Genomic DNA, 19655 nt, shown 5'->3' on the forward strand with positions numbered 1-19655 from the left:
CAGATGACACCCAATTCTACACAACAACTGAGTTTAAAACTATATATATCAAGATAGTACAGTATAGTATAGTATAGTATAGTATAGTATAGTATAGCATAGTATAGTATAGTATATATTTAAAATTAAATGAAGCCAAAAGTGTAATAATGTAAGAACAGATACAAATATTTCATACAATATCTTGAACAACGTTTTAACATCATTCTAATTCAATAAGTTATTACGTTATTGAGTATTTAATACAATACTGAAGTATCATAGAAAATCTTTTGAAAATGCAACTCATAACTCCGTAAATAGTCACTTTTGTGACGTTTTTGTGAAGCTTGGTTATAAAAATGACATACTGGACGTCCTGATTGTCATAGTCACTCATTAATTTCTATTCGGGACTTTAAACGATGGTTGCATTTTTAAAATTTTCCTACTTAATTACACCGTGGGTGAATTATTACTGTGTGTACGTTTAAAATGGCCGGAGTTCCGCCGACGGCCGGCGTGTGTGAGGGACGTCTGTCTGTCTGTAGACCGGTGAGACGTCCACGCGGCTGCAGGACCGAGTCTCGTCCTCGCCCGCCTCACGACCAGCCGGTGGACTTGGAAGCGCTCCTGGGCGCCAGAACGTGTTTCCCACGGCGGTGTCATGCGAGGCGCCCTGTTCCTGACGGCTCGGTGTGAACGACCTGCTGCTTTAACCTTCGTTTCACTCGCAGGGACTCCCGTGAGCCTTCCTGTTCAACCAAATACATCACCAACAATAGTCCCTGGAGCTCTGTGCTAAAACTGCAAAACTGCTCCTCTGGACTTCTTCGAGCTTTCAAAGTATTTAATGTCCGCCGTGGCACACTTCCACCTCCTGCACAGCAGGGGGCAGTGCAGACAGCCCACAGGTGGTCAGACACGCAAAAGCAGAAGGAGGCGATTTCACTTTGTGGCTGGAAATTTACCTTCTGGCCCGGCTTGATGAAGGCGTTGACGTGTTTGAGCACGGGTTTGAGCATGGGGTCGTAGCGCACGCTCAGATCCTGGATCTTGATCTCTCCGTCCTGGGGCCAGTTCTCGGGCACCTGCGAGCCGTCTGGAGGAGAGCGGGCAGGACAGCGAGGGGTTAATCACCACCGACACACCGCTACTCCCAACAGTTTGTCCTCTCCCGCTGTGACAAAGAGTTCGGCTTTCCTTTGCCCTCAGCTCAGACTGTCAGGCTCACTCTCGCCTTTGTTGCTCTTTGATCTGCCTCGCCCGGGTTTCTTACCGATTTCAAACAGCATTTTACAGGAACGTGACAAAAAAAACAAAAAACGAGCCTGACAGTCCAGACTCAGGGCAAACCATGTTGCCGGAGTGGAAGCTGGAGAAAAACTGGATTTGGGGAAAAAAAACAACAACAACAGTTTGTCCTCTCCCGCTGTGACAAAGAGTTCGGCTTTCCTTTGCCCTCAGTTCAGACTGTCAGGCTCACTCTCGCCTTTGTTGCTCTTTGATCTGTCTCGCTTGGGTTTCTTACCGATTTCAAACAACATTTTACAGGAACGTGACAAAAAAAAAAAAAAAACGAGCCTGACAGTCCAGACTGAGGGCAAACTATGTTTCCGGAGTGGAAGCTGGAGAAAAACTGGATTTTGGGGGGGGGGGACGACAGTTTTTCCTCTCCTGCTGTGACAAAGAGTTCGGCTTTCCTTTGCCCTCAGTTCAGACTGTCAGGCTCACTCTCGCCTTTGTTGCTCTTTGATCTGTCTCGCTCGGGTTTCTTACCGATTTCAAACATCATTTTACAGGAACGTGACAAAAAAAAAATTGCATTTGGTACTTGGATCACTGGAGACGTTTCCTTTTTCCATACAGAGACGTGAAGCAGCTTCAGATCTTTGTTAATCCCAGCAGCGCTTCTCTGATGAATCACAGTTAAATAATGGAGATGCTGGTCATGCGCTCGGCCCGCGGCGTGTCTGGACTTCACCATGGCAACGTGCCGACACACACACAACCTGGACCCGACACACTCGACGCCTCCTCGCTCATCGTGCCTGATAAACCTCTGCCGTGGTGCTTCAATCAGACACATTGAATGCCTGAAGGTGATTTATTATCGGTTTACTGCTGATCTGCTGACATGAAAGTGTTCAGATACGACTGGAATGTTTCACCATATAAACTCAAAACCAGCAGGTTTTAGTTTCATTCAGACTTTGTTCATGATTTTAGACGAAAAACCTTCAGTTCCTCCACCAAATGGAGGCCAAAAAGCCAACATTGTTTTCTTTAGTTTTTGCGATTTAGTGAGACTTAAAAAAAAAAAACTACAAACTACGAGCTACGAGCTTCTGAAAACAAAAACCTCCCGCAGGATTTGTGGAGTTCTGGACTCTGCATGTTGGTGAGAATCCAGAAGTCCTGAAAACCTCCGAAACGCTGCTGAAGCAGCAGAGCTCTGCTCTGATTGGTCGATTGGTCAGGACTGGAGCAGAGCTCTGCTCTGATTGGTAACCGTAAAACTGAAGCGCGTATGTTCTTCCGTCAAACTCCGATTCCGTGTTGTTTTATTGTTAACCATTAACAGTTGAAGGATTTCAGCTCAAAGTCTGATTCCGTCCCCAGCAGAAGTCCTGTGGACTATTTCTGTTCGACGTTCGGGTCCAGAAGTGGACAATGTCTGTTTCCTGAGAGGGATTTTACCCGATCTCTGAAAATAAATACTTGGCTTTGTAAAAAAACAAAAAAAACATCTTCCTTCCACAATTCTACTGAACTGAATTTGATGAGGCCTCATACAGTATATGAGCCACAACTTTAGATTATTTTGGCGAAATTCTTGGTTCTGACTGCATTTTCAGTTTCCTGAGAAGATCCTGCATGAGGCTCAACTCCTGAAAGATTTACGATTTTTCACAAAATGTCATTCTCATCCGACTCAAGCATTTTCAGGCCATTATCGAAGGGCTCGGCTCAATCCAGTAATCTCTTTAGATTCTCAATTGTTCGCAGGGGAGTTGGACTGTGACGTCGAGGTTCACGATAACAAAGTGTTCTCTGCTGGGTGACCGGAGCAGATCCAAGAGTCTGTTTGGATCTGTGCTTCCAAAGAAGAAAAGTAATCAAAATACTTAAAAAAAAAAAAAAAAATTTCCTTGAAAAGCTAAATGTTTGTGTGAAAAAGGGTAAGATCCCGGAGGAGTTCCTCAAGGCGCCGTCCTGGAGCCCCTCCCCTTTAACAAGTACTGAGGTGACGGAACAAGTACTACCACGGTACTTTTCTCTAGGTGACAAAACCTTTCACACGGTTTTCCAGTGTTAAAGAACCGAACCTCCCAGAACTTCAGAACATTAGAGTATCACGGCTTCCAGGGTTCCTGCCGGTTCCTCAGAGGAACCAGGAGACCAGGATCACGGATCTGGAATTTTCAGCGTCTCACCCATCGACCCCTCGTAGTTCTCCGACTCGGTGCTCAGGAAGCTGTTGACTTTCTTCACCGCCGACATCTGAACCTCCAGATCCGCCAGGTTCCTCACGACCCAGTTCAGGTAGTTGGTCACCTGCAGAAACCAGCAAACGCTAGCTAACCGCTAAAACGCTAACCGCCACTGGAAGACCGGACGAGGACGGACAAGAACCGCCAAGATCGTCGGGCCGGGCAAAAAAAATAATTTAATCCATTTTACCGAATTTGTAGCCAAGATCAATTTTCAGTGTGCAAAATTCCAGTTTCCCCAGTGTTTCCTCGTTTCCCTTGTTCTGTACTTCCTGTTCTACTGTTGGTGTTCTGTAGGTTGTACTTTTGATTAAACCTCATTGAAGCTTGAATCTGTTTTTTGTCATTAGTTTTAATTGACGAAAATCCACCACCTTCGCAAGGCTCCACCTTCACCACAGTCCAAGACTGGGTCCGGTCCTCGCCAGCTCGTCCTCCGGAATGGAACGTCCCATAACGTTCCATAACGTAACGCAACAATCCATAATGTTCCATAACGTACTGTAATGCTCCATAATGTTCCATAACGTAACGCAACAATCCATAAAGTTCCATAACATACCGTAATGCTCCATAATGTTCCATAACGTAACGTTCCTTAATGTTCCATAATGTAACGTAACGTTCCATAACGTAACGCAACAATCCATAATGTTCCATGACGTAATGTAACGATCCATAACACTCCATAACAAAACGTTTCTTAACGTTCCTTAACGTTCCTCAATGTTCCATAACGTAACGTAATGATCCACATAACGATCCTTAACGATCCTTAACGTTCCTCAACGTTCCATAATGTAACATTCCATAACGTTCCTCAATGTTCCATAACGTAACGTAATGATCCATAATGTTCCATAACGTAACGTTCCTTAATGTTCCATAATGTAACGTAACGTTCCATAACGTAACATAATGATCAAAAGCTATTCATAACATAACGCAACAATCCATAACGTTCCATGACGTAATGTAACGATCCATAACACTCCATAACAAAACGTTTCTTAACTTTCCATAACGTAACGTTCCATAACGTAACGTTCCATAACGTAACGTACCATAACGTTCCTCAACGTTCCATAACGTAACGTAACGATCCAGAAACGTTCTCCACTGCTGCTGCCCGGCGTTCTCCACCTTTCCTCCAGTACTTTATGTTTCACTTCAGGAGTTCTGATCCTCTGGTTCTTTATTTGCTTTTAAACTGTGACTGTTCAGACGGGGAGACGGAGGATCTCCTCACACTAGAACCCAGTAGATCTGGAACAGGAGCAGCCGGCGGCACAGATCACGTGTTTGACCGCAGAGGGGCGGAGCCTAGCGCACAGGGTGGATGAGGATTTGGACGTCACGCACTCCGGTACCCTAAAGTTTGACGTTCTCTTTCCAGAAGAGAACATCAGGCCCGTGGACCAAAACCCACCAAGAGGCTCCAATCTGGTCCCACCAAGGAGCTCATAGAGGATTTATACTAGTTTTATTTTGACATTTCATTGCATTTTGTACCAGAATGTTTCATTAAAATTGACTTTATGGAGGAAACACTGGACTGTTTATATGCATTTTAACTCGGCAGTTATTTTTGAGTGAATTAAGAAAAACATCGAAACTCGAATTCTTTTTGAAATCTTAGATTTAGTTTGGAGTCCAAATGGCCCTACGACACAAGGATCCTGTCCTGACGCTCTGAAAAGAAGTCACGCCCTTCATTCTCTCTGCCAGGAGGTCAGAGGTCAGAGGTCGACTGGACCAATCGGGAGGAGGAGGAGGAAAGGGCCGACTGACCGTGAGGGCGTAGGTGAGGCCGAGGCCCACCAGGCCTCCCTCCGGCAGACCGTAGGTCCAGCCCCAGATGGAGGTTCCTGCCACCGTCAGCACGATCACCGCTCCCAGGTAGTCCTGCACAGACCAGATCAGTCGCAACCAGATCACCAGTCAGTCGGTCGGTCGGTCGGTCGGTCGGTCGGTCGGTCGGTCGGTCAGTCGGTCAGTCGGTCAGTCAGTCAGTCAGTCAGTCAGTCAGTCAGTCAGTCAGTCAGTCAGTCAGTCAGTCAGTCAGTCAGTCAGTCAGTCAGTCAGTCAGTCAGTCAGTCAGTCAGTCAGTCAGTCAGTCAGTCAGTCAGTCAGTCAGTCAGTCAGTCAGTCAGTCAGTCAGTCAGTCAGTCAGTCAGTCAGTCAGTCAGTCAGTCAGTCAGTCAGTCAGTCAGTCAGTCAGTCAGTCAGTCAGTCAGTCAGTCAGTCAGTCAGTCAGTCAGTCAGTCAGTCAGTCAGTCAGTCAGTCAGTCAGTCAGTCAGTCAGTCAGTCAGTCAGTCAGTCAGTCAGTCAGTCAGTCAGTCAGTCAGTCAGTCAGTCAGTCAGTCAGTCAGTCAGTCGGTCAGTCAGCCGGTCAGTCGCTCACTCACCGTTCGGACCTCCAGCCAGCGGTTGGCGGCCGACAGGAAGAGGTACGCCGTGTTGTTGGTGTCGGTCAGCTCCAGCATGCGCTGCTTGAAACGAGCCTCGTGTCTGGAAGAAACTCGCCACTTCAGAAAATTACATCTTACATGTCAGTTTAATCAAGTTGCAGTCCACACACACACACACACACACACACACACACACACCACACACCACACACACACACACACACACACACACACACACACACACACACACACACACACACACACACACACACACACACACACACACACACTTCCACTCCTCATTGACGAGATTGTTCTGTTAATTATCAAAATCAAGTTGTTGTTGTGTTTTTTTTTGTTCTTTTTTTTGTTTTTTTCCTCCCTTCCTGTTTTTGTTTGTTTTTGTTTTTATTTTTTGGTCTTTTTTGTTTTTTTTCTGTTTTTGTTTTTGTTTAGTTTTTTAGTTTTATGTCCTTTTGTCTTTGCTTTTGTTATAATTGTTGTGATTATTTGGGTTTTTGCTCTGTTGTTGCTCAGGCTGGTTTAATCTCATGGCAGTTGGAAAATATTTAGATCACTGTGGTTACTGTATTATTAAAAAGAAAAAAAAAATGTATGTAGCACTAACAAGGGTATTGTATGTTTCTCCCCACCAAGTCTCTCTGTCTCTCCTCTCCTCTCCTCCATCCTTTCACCCCAACCGGTCCTCAGAATTCCTCCACCTCTGACTCTGGTTTCTACAAAGTTTCTCCCTGTTGGGGGAGTTTTTCCTTTCCACAGTCGCAAACACACCTGCTGCTCATGTGGATATGTTGGGCTTTTCTATTTTCTCTATAAAAGCAAATTGGAATGACAAAAAAAAATTGCAGTCTTGAGGAAGAAAATGAGAATGCGGTTCGGATTGGTTGCATTTTTGGCTCCTGAATAAAATCCAGATTCTGTAATGAAGGCTCCAGGTTTTTCCCTCAATATGTAGGTCAGTATAAATTTCTTGAGTTTGTAAAAGTGTCTTTAAGCGAGAGAGAACTTTAGTAGCAGAACAGTGTGAACGAGTCGAGTTTGAAAACTGATGGGTTGATTGGAGTTTTAGGAAAACTGCAGCTTTTTAACGCTTCAGACAGGAAATGACCGCGTTGGTGAATCGTTCAGTCTGTGAGTTTTATCTTTGTTTGTTTGAGTCGTGAATCACTGGCATCAAACCGCATGAGGTCTGGAGCGTGTGTGTGTGTGTGTGTGTGTGTGTGTGTGTGTGTGTGTGTGTGTGTGTGTGTGTGTCCTCAGGGAAGAGCAGTGATGGAAAAGCGTGAGAGCTGTTCCTCTGGTGGATCTGGGCGACGACGAGAACGAGAGGAAGGACGAGGAGACGCCGGGCATCGACTCAGCCTCACCGTCGCCACGACGACTGAATCACGTGACTCATGGTCACATGATTCTACTGGAGAGGAGCTGATGCTCTCATGAGACGATCAACGGCAGTGATACAGTCCACAACCGATCACTTCATCACTATCCAACCAACCAACCAACCAACCATCCAACCAACCAACCAACCAACAAACCAACACTTAAACCAACCAACCAACCAACCAATCAACAAACCAACACTTAAAACAACCAACCAACCAACCAATCAACAAACCAACACTTAAACCAACCAACCAACCAACCAACCAACCCTTCAACCTTCTACCCAATCAAGCAACCAACCAACCAACACTTCAACCAACCAACCAACTAACCAGCCAACCAAAACTTCAACCAACTAATCAACAAACCAACCACCCAACCAACCAACCATCCAATCAGCACAACACTCCAACCAACCAACCAGCCAGCTAACCAACCAACCAACCAACCAACTCTTCAACCTTCTACCCAATCAAGCAAGCAACCAACTAACACTTCAACGAACACTTAAACCAACCAACCAACCAACCAACCAACCAACCAGCCAACACTCCAACTAACCAACCAACCAACCAGCCAACCAACCCACCAACCAACCAGCCAGCTAATCAACCAACCAACCAACCAGCCAACCAACCAGCCAGCTAATCAACCAACCAACCAACCAGCCAACCAACCCACCCACCCACCAACCAACCAGCCAGCTAATCAACCAACCAACCAACCAGCCAACCAACCAACCCACCCACCCACCAACCAACCAGCCAGCTAACCAACCAACCAACCAACCAGTCATCCAATCAGCCAACACTCCAACCAGCCAACCAGCCAGTTAAGCATTTAACCATGAAAATTATTCATCAGGCTGATTGATGATTTGAACGTATATCGAAGGTTTGCATGTGTGTGTGTGTGTGTGTGTGTGTGTGTGTGTGTGTGTGTGTGTGTGTACCTGAATGCTCGTATTGTGGTGAGGCCCTCAGCAGCCTCAGAGAAGTGGCAGAGCAGAGGGAGCTGTGTGGAGTCGTCCAGGTCCTGCAGGTCCCTGAGAACAACCACAAGGTTTTAGTACCTGCAGACACAAGCTCCAGACTCTCTCTTGGGGGGGGGGGGGGGGTCAGTGTGGGGGGGCTCACTTGGAGGCGACCCGGAAATACTTCTGTATGAAGTAGAAGGCCACGCCCAGGGGGACGAGTGGGATGAGGAAGCCGGGGGTGATGGAGGCGATGACCCCGATGGCTGACAGGCAGAGCAGCGTGGATCTGGTCAGAGACTCCAGGGTGGGAGGGATGTGCTGCAGACCATCACACAGATTAAAACCTGGAGCTCTAATCTGGGAAACGACACAGTCCGGTCCTGACGTCTGCAGATTACCTGGTCGATGATGTTGGTGTCGGCTGAGAATCTGTTGAGGATCTGACCCAGAGGAGTGATGTCAAAGAACCTGCATCGTACACATGACAGAGGAGGAAGATGCTCTATAATCTGGTGTTAGAGGAGGAAGACTCTCTATAATCTGATGTTAGAGGAGGAAGATGCTCTATAATCTGGTATTAGAGGAGGAAGATGCTCTATCATCTGGACGTTGGGGGAGGAAGATGATCTATAATCTGATGTTAGAGGAGGAAGATGCTCTATAATCTGGACGTTAGAGGAGGAAGATGCGCTATAATCTGGACGTTAGAGGAGGAAGATGCTCTGTAATCTGATGTTAGAGGAGGAAGACGCTCTATAATCTGATGTTAGAGGTGGAAGATGCTCTATCATCTGGACGTTGGAGGAGGAAGATGCTCTATAATCTGATGTTAGAGGAGGAAGATGCTCTATAATCTGACGTTAGAGGAAGAAGATGCTCTATAATCTGATGTTAGAGGAGGAAGATGCTCTATAATCTGATGTTAGAGGAGGACGATGCTCTATAATCTGATGTTAGAGGAGGGAGGTGCTCTACAATCTGATGTTAGAGCAGGAAGATGCTCTATAATCTGGTGTTAGAGGAGGAAGATGCTCTATAATCTGACGTTAGAGGAAGAGGATGTGCTATAATCTGATGTTAGAGGAGGAAGAGGCCCTATAATCTGGATGTTAGAGGAGGAAGATGCTCTACAATCTGATGTTAGAGCAGGAAGATGCTCTATAATCTGATGTTAGAGGAGGAAGATGCTCAATAATCTGACGTTAGAGGAAGAGGATGCGCTATAATCTGACGTTAGAGGAGGAAGATGGTCTATAATCTGGATGTTAGAGGAGGAAGATGCTCTGTAATCTGATGTCAGAGGAAGAGGACGCTCTCTAATCTGGATTACCTGATGGGAGCGTGGATGATCTTGTTCAGCAGGTTGTGATGGAGGCTGGTCGCAGCAGAAACCCCCAGGAACTCGACGGTGAGCGACGTGATGAGGCACAGCGTGATTCCAGCGGCACACAGGGTGACGAAGACCGGCAGGTAGACGTCGCCGGGCGCCGTGACGGACCCGGGCGTCGAACCCGTGGCGTTGCTGTTGGCGTTGATGCTCTGATTGGTCTTGACGGACGTCCACATGGCCAGACTGTAGTCGATGGCCACGATGACCGAATGCTTGAGCAGCTTGGAGGAGATCATGAGGAAGACCATGAAGAAGCCCCCGGAGGACAGGTAACACCAGCACACCTGAGAGTCGGGGGGGGGGGGACACTGGTCACTCCCGGCAGCAAGCACCAGGGGGCGCACTCGCCCAGTGACGCCCAGCGCTGGGCGAAATCTTTACACGCCCCACATGGAAAGAACCTATATAAACATATGTTTTAATATAGGTTTTGAATATATGTGACATATATAAAATTCTATACAATTTTATATATGTCACATATATTGTATGCAGATATATGCACATATATGTACATAAAATATAGGAAACCGGCCAATTTTATATATGTCACATATATTCAAAACCTATATCAAAACCTATATTAAAACATATATGTTTATATATGTGGAAATAAAGAAGCAGTACAGGAGACCTATATGGCCTGTATATTCACATATACGCACCTCAATTTTGCCTATATGTGGCATATATATGCATAGATGCAGCATATATGTGCATATATGCAGCATATATATTGTCATATATGTGCATATATGCAGCGTATATGTGCATATATCCTCATATAGGTTCTTTCCATGTGGGGCAGTTCAGGGAAACTGTAAAATCGTTTTAATTTAACTGTCAGGACTGGAACACCTTAGAAAAATAAAACATTGTGTGACGGTGGGAATATCAGGGGTGTAATCCACATCATCCAGATCAGATTAGGGTGATTTATTCCCAACATGTGAAACAAACAACCAAACAAACAAACAAACAACCCAATGGAAACTCTTCATATGTTTTCAAATGATCAAAAAAAGATTGAACTTGAATCCAATATTTAATATCAAAAATGATACATCACTAAATACTGATTATATATTCTGCTCTCAGTTAAATATCTCACACACACGCACACACACACACACACACACACACACACACACACACACACACACACACACACACACACACACACACACACACACACACACACACACACACACACACACACACACACACACACACACACACACACACACACACACACACACACACACACACACACACACACACACACACACACACCTTCCAGGGGATCTTGGATCGTCGGTTGGTGGTCATTGAGAGGTTGTCGTCCTCTTCCTCCTCTTCCTCTTCCTCTGTGGGAAAACGACACACAGATTAAACGTCAACAGTTTTTCTTTTAAACGACTGAAGCGAAGAAGATTTATAATAAAAGTACTAATCAGTTTGTTCAACGTGCTGCAAATACGAAAAACTGATCAAACACTGAAATCACTTATTACAATTTTAATTTAAATGTAGAATCTTATTTATGAAGATCAGACTCATTTACACAACTGATCTCGTTCCTCATCTCGTTTCAGTTCCATTAATCTGACTCTGTTGTAATGATACGAGACGTTTTCACCTTCGTCTTCGTCGTCCATTTGATTCTTGGCCTCTCGGGAGTAGAAGGCTCGTCTCAGCGTCTTCCTCTCCAGCATCGTTTGGCTGTCCTGCTGGACGTCCTGCAAAAAACACAGAGGCAAAGAATAGAAACCGTCATGAGAAACAGAAGAACACAAACCATCATGAGAAACTGTCATAAGAAATAGAAAAACAGAAACCGTCATGAGAAACAGAAGAACAGAAACCGTCATGAGAAACCGTCATGAGAAACTGTCATCGGAAACTGTCATGAGAAATAGAAGAACAGAAACCGTCATGAGAAACTGTCATTAGAAATAGAAGAACAGAAACCGTCATGAGAAACTGTCATGGGAAACTGTCATGAGAAATAGAAGAACAGAAACTGTCATGAGAAACTGTCATGGGAAACCGTCATGAGAAATAGACGAACAGAAACCGTCATGAGAAACTGTCATGAGAAACCTTCATGAGAAATAGAAGCACAGAAACTGTCATGAGAAATAGAAGAACAGAAACCGTCATGAGAAACCGTCATGAGAAACTGTCAGGGGAAACTGTCATGAGAAATAGAAGAATAGAAACCGTCATGAGAAACTGTCATGAGAAACTGTCATGGGAAACTGTCATGGGAAACCGTCATGAGAAATAGAAGCACAGAAACTGTCATGAGAAATAGAAGAACAGAAACCGTCATGAGAAACTGTCATGAGAAACTGTCATGGGAAACTGTCATGGGAAACCGTCATGAGAAATAGAAGCACAGAAACTGTCATGAGAAATAGAAGAACAGAAACCGTCATGAAAAACTGTCATGTGAAACCATCATGAGAAATAGAAGCACGGAAACTATCATGAGAAATAGAGGAACAGAAACTGTCATGAGAAACCTTTATGAGAAACCATCTTGAAAAAAAGATAAAGAGAAACATTTAAAAGAAAAAGACGAAGAGACCCTTGATGAGAATCAGATGAGGATGAGAATCAGATGAGGATGAAGATGAGGTGAGGATGAGGAGCAGCAGGTGTGGGTACCTTCTCCAGGTCCTGGTCCTGCCGGTTCATCAGGGTCTTCCAGTGGTCGTACAGCTCGAAGTCGTGAGTCTGGATGTCCTTCAACGTCCCCTCCCGCAGGACGGAGCCGTCCTTCATGGCGATGATCTAGACAAGCAGAGATCTAGAAGCTTCTGAGGTCTGAGTGAACCTGAGCAGCGGACGTCGTGTCTTCTGGAGGACGAGCCTCATTCTGCTGTGACACAGTGACGCCTAGTGGCCGCGGACGCTCTGCACAGGTACAGGTTGACGTATGAATGACGTCACGATATAAGGTCACATGACCAGGCAAGCAGCTCAACAAGTGTGGCTTCTAGTCTGGAACATACGGTAGTGACTGAGTCCTTAATTAGAACACCGTATTGTCTGGACTACAGGTCATGTGAGTCATCGGGCCAAGCACAAACGCGAAGGAAACAATTCAAATGAAAGATGAACTCGTCTCACAGCGGCGTGGACGATATATGAAACGTGTGATGAGGACGAGCGACTGAACGGAGCGTCTCACCCAGTCGGCGTTGGTCAGATACTGCAGCTTGTGCGTGACGAGGACGACCGTCCGCTTGTCGTCCTGCAGGAACTTGACGATTCCCTCCTGCATCAGGTGATCGCTGAGGTGGATGTCCAGCGCCGAGAAGGGATCGTCCTGAAGAGGGGGGGACGAGTCAGTCCAAACACTCGTCTACAGGACGAGTCAAACCAAACACTCGTCTACAGGACGAGTCTCTCCACACCCAAACATCTGCATCCATGTGAGCTAGTGAGCGTCTTGTCCATCCACACGTCAAAGTCGAGTTTTCTAATTTGTGCTCTCTGGAACTTATTTTTTTAAAAACAAACAAACAAACATTTCGAGGCTCCGAAATCGTCGTGTGGACGATCGGACAGAAACCACAGTTACATGAAACAGTGTTGCCGTGGCGACGGGGGCTCAGACCCCAGGTTATGTAACTTAAAGTAGTGTTGGTCAGTTTTACACACTCACTACAGGTTTTCTTCACACGAATTGGGTTTTTTTGGGTGTTTTTTTTAGGACGGACAAGAGCTGGAGACACAATCTGTCACCACACCTCCCAGAGTTCCGAAAGGCGGCGGAGGAGTTTGAGCTTGAGCAGCTCGTTGGGCTCCGAGGGATGAAGGCTGCAGCCAAACGTCCATTAAGGTGCTGCAGGGTGGAAACCCGAGCGCGGCACTGGTAATGCGGGACAGGACGAGGGAGCATGACGTTTAGATTCCATACCGCGGAGCAGACGACAAGCTCCGGCAGCTTCAATGAGGTTAACGAAAAGAAAACAGCCGCTCCTCGACGTACGTTAACGTTTGACACGTCGTCTCCGGGGATCCGGGACTTCGCGGCGTCGCCGGGGTGTAAGACGACGCCGGCCAATAGGCTTTTAAGGCCCAACGGATGCCGGGAGACCGAGTGCAGCTCAAAGGAAGACAAACACATGACGACACGGAGGAGAGCGGCGGACGCCTCCTCATCTCTGACGCCCGATAGCATCGGAGGAGAGGGAGACGGGGACTCGGGGAGAGAGGAGGGAATGAAGGGTGGACGCTGATCTCAGCCAGAGATACCAAACCAAACTGTGTTCAGCTGCATCGTCGTCCCTCTGGTTCTGAAAACCAGGACACCTTGATTCTGCTTTTCTTGTCATGAAGCAGAACAAGATGTTTCTGCCTGTTAAAGTTCTCCTCCTCCTCCATCTTCACCTCCTCCTCCTCGTCTGGTCGGTCCAGAAACCTCGTATTCAATGTTGATTCTCCTCCATTTGAATATTGGATCCTTGGAGCTGCATTCAGAATCTGCTGTGTCTTGTGTGAGCCGGACTGGCTCCGCCCACACACACGCCCACGACACGACACGACACGGTGAACGCCAACGTCACACTGAGCCGCGCCAAACATCCTAAACGTCAGTTGTTTCCCATCGGTTCGCCTGCTGGCGTCACGGCGCACCTCATAAGTCTCATCTTCACCACAAATCTGCATTTTCGTCGTCACCAAACCAAGTTCACCACCGTCAGACGAAGACAAACTTCACGTTAGTGAAGTCCCAGCAGTGAAATGACCAGTGAAAACATTCCCATCATGCATCAGCCCCCAGCTGTACCCTTTACAGTCATGGCCCGTGGACCAACTGAAGACTTCTTCTTACCAGAAACACGATGTTGGTGTTCTGGTAGAGCGCCCGCGCCACACAGATCCTCTGCCTCTGGCCCCCGCTCAGGTTGATGCCCTGCAGAGAGCAAACATCAGGCACCGCCGCGGGACACGGACACGCGACGACGGTCCTGAACGGCAGCGTACCCGCTCCCCGATCTCCGTCTGGTCGCCGAACGGCAGCAGGTCGATGTCGGGCTGCAGCGAGCACGCCTCGATCACGGCCTTGTACCTGGAAGCACAAGCGGGACGTCAGCGGCGGCGGGTCCCGCGGGCCCTCGCGTGAACGCGCAATGGCACCGGGGGGGGGGGTGGGGGGGGGGGGGGGGGGGGGGGGGGGGGGGGGGGGTCAAACCTCTGCTTGTTGAAGGAGCCGCCGAAGGTGATGTTCTCCTCCACCGTGGCGTTGAGCAGCCAGGACTTCTGGGCGGCGTACGCCACCGAGTATCGGTTCTTACTGCGAGACGGAGGGAAGAAGCGCAGCTGAGAAGGAGAACTGCCGTCATAAAGCTTCAGAGAGCAGGAACACTCGTCTTCTGGGCACCATGACGATGTTCTGGACTAACGGGGAACACGGAGCCGGCCGCTGGCGGTAGGCACCGTCGCCGCACTGCAGGAAGTTAAGGGTTCTACATCCTGTGTGTGTCTGGGGGAGGGGGGGGGGGGGGGGTTTGCATGTTCTTCTGTGCCTTGCTTTGCGAGAGCTGAATCTTTGTCCTCATACACGAACAAGAGGCCGGCGTCAAATTACAAGGCAAGGCTTTGCAGACGACCGTCGGGGTCAAAAGGTTCCGCTGGAACAGTCTGGCCTCGTCTCCGGTAGGGTCGATCACGAGGCCGACGTCAAATTACAAGGACAAAAAGAGGCTGGCCCTTCAGCTTTCACTGGTTCGAGTGGACGTGCGTGTCAGTTAGCATTAGCCGTCAGATATCTTTAGCAATAACCGTGTCGTGTGCTCGTGTGTTTGACGTTCCCCGGCGGTTCTCCGCTGCTCGTCGCTCCTCCAGAGTCGTACCGATTGTGGCGTTTTGAAAAGGGCCATTGTGTTCCGACGAGAAGCTAATAGAAGAGTTCTCCTGCTCCCGTCGGCTTTATGAACGCAGCAACAAAACAATCAAGGAGGGAGAGAGATGGAGAGGATTAAAGCCCATGAAACCACCAAACCCCACCGCAATGTGAACGACGGGCTTGTGTCAGATATGAGGGGATAAAGCCGGACCGGGAGGGTGGAAGGGGGAGGTGGGGGTGGGGGGGTTAAAGGATGAGCTGCAAAATATGAATGGAGCCAAGAGGAACATAGACGACAACAGCAACAGCAACACGAGCACAGACGACAAACGACAACGGGAGCACTCTGCTGGGAGTCTGATGGGACAGCAGAGGACACACACTACACATTTATTACACATTTATTACACATTCACGTTCCACAAAACGCCCGACCTGCAGACCGGATGCACTGAGCAGGTTTACCTGCACGATGAAGGGTTCTGTTTAAACTGACGGACGCTGAGAAAAACAAAGTCCATCCTTGTTTTGTTCACGCTGAGAAATGAAGACTTACCTTCACCTGCTAATTGAGATTAGCATTGGCTTTAGCATGCTGATTAGTTCTATTTGACTCCCAGCATTACCAGCGTGAACCACTTCAGGGTGGCACGGCACAAAACTGATGGGGAAGAGCAACGACGACGATGACGACGGTGACGAAGAAGAGTAGAAGGTCGTAGACTGTGAACCCCGAGACGTTTGCTCATGGACGCAAACTTCAAGTGCTAACGCTAACCACCTGTGATGGCGCCGCCATTTGGCCAGTGCTGGAAACGAGCTCAACTCTTTATTTAACAAATGAGCGTGAAGGTTTTGATCCAACGGGTTCAGGAAAGTTCAAGTAACCTGAGGAACTCCAGGAGCTGCACGGTGTGCAGTCGCCATGTTGTCCCTGACCGCTGGTTTAAAACCATTTGAAGGTTTATTCACTAATAGTCAGCATTGGTCACTATTAGCCACCACTGGTCACTAATAGTCACCATTGGTCATGAATAGCCACTATTGGTCACTAATAGCCACCACTGGTCACTAATAGTCACCATTGGTCACTATTAGCCACCATTGGTCACTATTAGCCACCACTGGTCACTAATAGTCACCATTGGTCACTCATAGTCACCATTGGTCACTCATCGTCACCATTGGTCACTATTAGCCACCATTGGTCACGAATAGCCACTATTGTTCATTAATAGCCACCACTGGTCACTAATAGTCACCATTGGTCACTCCACCATTGGTCACTAATAGCCACCATTGGTCACTATTAGCCACCATTGGTCACGAATAGCCACTATTGTTCATTAATAGCCACCACTGGTCACTAATAGTCACCATTGGTCACTAATAGCCACCATTGGTCACTAATAGCCACCATTGGTCACGAATAGCCACTATTGTTCATTAATAGCCACCATTGGTCACGAATAGCCACTATTGTTCATTAATAGCCACCACTGGTCACTAATAGTCACCATTGGTCACTCCACTATTGGTCACTAATAGCCACCATTGGTCACTAATAGCCACCATTGGTCACTCATCCACCAGTCACTTATGGTCAGTATTGGTCAGTATTAGCCACTATTGGTCACTAATAGTCACCATTGGTCACTATTAGCCACCATAGGTCACTAATAGCCACCATAGGTCACTAATAGCCACCATAGGTCACTAATAGCCACCATTGGTCACTAATAGTCACCATTGGTCACTAATAGTCACCATTAGTCACTAATAGTCACCATTAGTCACTCATAGCCACTATTGGTCACTAGTAGTCACCAGTGGTCACTAGTAGTTACCAGTGGTATGCGAGTGTGTTTAATGTGATTTTAGACGACAGAATTAACAACTTGAAATCATTTCCTTTCAGTCAGTTGTTCTCAGCACCGACTGAACACCGCCTGTTGTGACCAGGTAGAAAAGTGTGAGTCGTTCCACTGAGTCCAGTCAAACACAACGTGCTCTGTGACTCATGTTACTGCAAGTGAGTTACAATTCCACCGAACTGAAAAGCCCCGCAGCTCTGAAACACCTGAAGAAGATGTTTTACATGCGTGTTCATGAACAATCAGACACTGTTCAGCGCAAGCCACGGTCACAACAAAAGAGAAATGGCGTTAAGGCTGACGGGGAGAAGCAGGAGGGGGTAAATCAGGGAAGGGAGGGGGGGGTATCAGAGGGTCACTTCAGATCTGAACCAGAAGAAGAGCGAGTACCTCCTGATGTCTTCGTCAGACTCCTCGATCTCTGACCAACTGTCAAAGTCACGTCAGCGTGTTAGAACTGAGATCCACTCTCCACATTGTGTTTGGGTGGAAACGTGGCGGAAACAGGCATGAAGACGACGGACAGACGAGGAGGACAGCTGGCTTGGTGTTAGAATGGAGACATGAGGTTTTCCTTCCAGCCCAGAATCAAATTAACATTCCCACCCAAGAACGAGTGGCCTCGTAAGTGATGCACTCACTAATTAGGTTTGTAAAGATTACGCCGAGTTTATCTACGAGTCGGGGGGGGGGGGGAAATAAACACGGCCGCTTGTTTCATGTCCCGATCTGCAGCACAGCGACGTGCCGAGGAACGTTTAGTGGCAAGAAGTCAGAGACATGAAATGTTTCTGTCTTGTGTCAACGTCGCCTGAAACCACAAAAGTCTCAACTCAAAGTATTTGTTGATCCAGAACGGTGGGAATGATCGATCCTCACTAATCGATCACATTTAGAGCCTGAGTCACTGAAAGCGTATTCAAATTCACGGTCACGTAACGAAGGTTCAGCTCTTATTTTGAAGGTGTAAAACCTCCCGACGGTCATTGAATAGGAGAACTAGAGCTACACGCATTTGTCACCATGGAAACCTAAGGATTACAGGGTTATTGAACAACCACTGCCGTCATTTGAGTTGCTTCATGTCGTCACAGTTTTAAACTGATGTTCACATATTTTACAATGTCCATGTGACACCCTTGACCTTTGACCCCCAACCGCTGACCAGGCTAATGACATCATTGCATCATGTGGACTATCAGACGAGAGGGAATTGAAAACGGAACATTTTGGGCGTTTGCTTGACATCAATCTGATTAAAACTGACCGCCTTATGACAACAATATGTTTCGGGTTTTTTTTTTTACCTTTTTGTGACTGAGACTTTGAACTTTGACCAATTCGCTACCAACTAGCTGATTGGTCCTTGGCTGATGACAAATCATCCCTGAAAATTTCATTGAATTCGGGTCAATAGTTTTTGTGAAAAGTTGGTGAAATACATACCACCCAATATAGAAATACGTGCGTACAAAAACATGACCTTCGCCCAACTTTCCATGGCAAAAGTCAGGAAAATAAGTTTTGTGTGCAAATTCTCTGAGTCTTACTCACAGATCAGCTTTCATCCTTAGGTCTGTGTCTTGTTTACACAAAAAAACCTCAAACATCAGTAAATCAGGCCTCGATATTCATGTTTCTACAATTTCAGCCGTTTAAATGTGACGGTCTTTTCTCATGTGTATTGAGCCACTCACACAAATAGGTGTGTGAAGCATTTCATTTGATCCCTGCTGAATGTTTCCAAGTGGCAAACTAAAGACTTGTACGTGAAGTCTTCCGGTCTCGTGACGCCATCACTTACTGGCTGCATCGGCCAGAAGCTCGATGCTCCGCAAGCCAGCAAACCAAATAATCAAGGAAAAGGAAAAGTGAATATGGATGTTTTGTTTGTGCAACTACGGATGTTTCAGGCAGAAGGTTCAGAGATCAGAGAGAAGGTACCTGATGTTCCCCGGGTGGGTCATCTCACACTCAGGTGGCCTGATACGGCGAGAAGGCAGGAAGTAAAGTCAAGACAGAAAACAAACACCCACACATGCAAACAGGAGGTTAGTGTGTAGAAAACAATCCCAACAGGTGAATGGAAACTGAAAGGACAGAAACGTTAGAGAAAGACCTTCAAACACATCAGCTGACGCTCAGCGTGTGACAGAAGTCCCTGTCGCATCCTTCCACAGTAACATTCATTTCAGAAACACTACCTACAACGAGATGGGTGCAAGTACACTCACACCCTCATGCTGGCACTCTGCGTGGC

General features: G+C 47.0%; 1 protein-coding gene across 1 annotated transcript in view; it reads right to left on the reverse strand.

Moving 5' to 3' along the window:
- The window catches only part of abcc9 (ATP-binding cassette, sub-family C (CFTR/MRP), member 9), a 50874-nt gene that overhangs the window by 12731 nt on the left and 18488 nt on the right, over positions 1-19655 (reverse strand). The window contains 16 exon segments of the mRNA XM_080517914.1: positions 951-1081; positions 3417-3537; positions 5265-5378; positions 5883-5985; positions 8245-8337; positions 8429-8586; positions 8667-8736; positions 9599-9942; positions 10952-11025; positions 11298-11397; positions 12332-12457; positions 12858-12995; positions 14508-14588; positions 14660-14744; positions 14868-15008; positions 19340-19378. Of these exon segments, the coding sequence (XP_080374040.1) occupies positions 951-1081; positions 3417-3537; positions 5265-5378; positions 5883-5985; positions 8245-8337; positions 8429-8586; positions 8667-8736; positions 9599-9942; positions 10952-11025; positions 11298-11397; positions 12332-12457; positions 12858-12995; positions 14508-14588; positions 14660-14744; positions 14868-15008; positions 19340-19378 (1918 nt within the window).

This window comes from Blennius ocellaris (assembly GCF_963422515.1).
Source record: "Blennius ocellaris genome assembly, chromosome: 22".
In the NCBI taxonomy this organism is placed as follows: Eukaryota; Metazoa; Chordata; class Actinopteri; order Blenniiformes; family Blenniidae; genus Blennius; species Blennius ocellaris.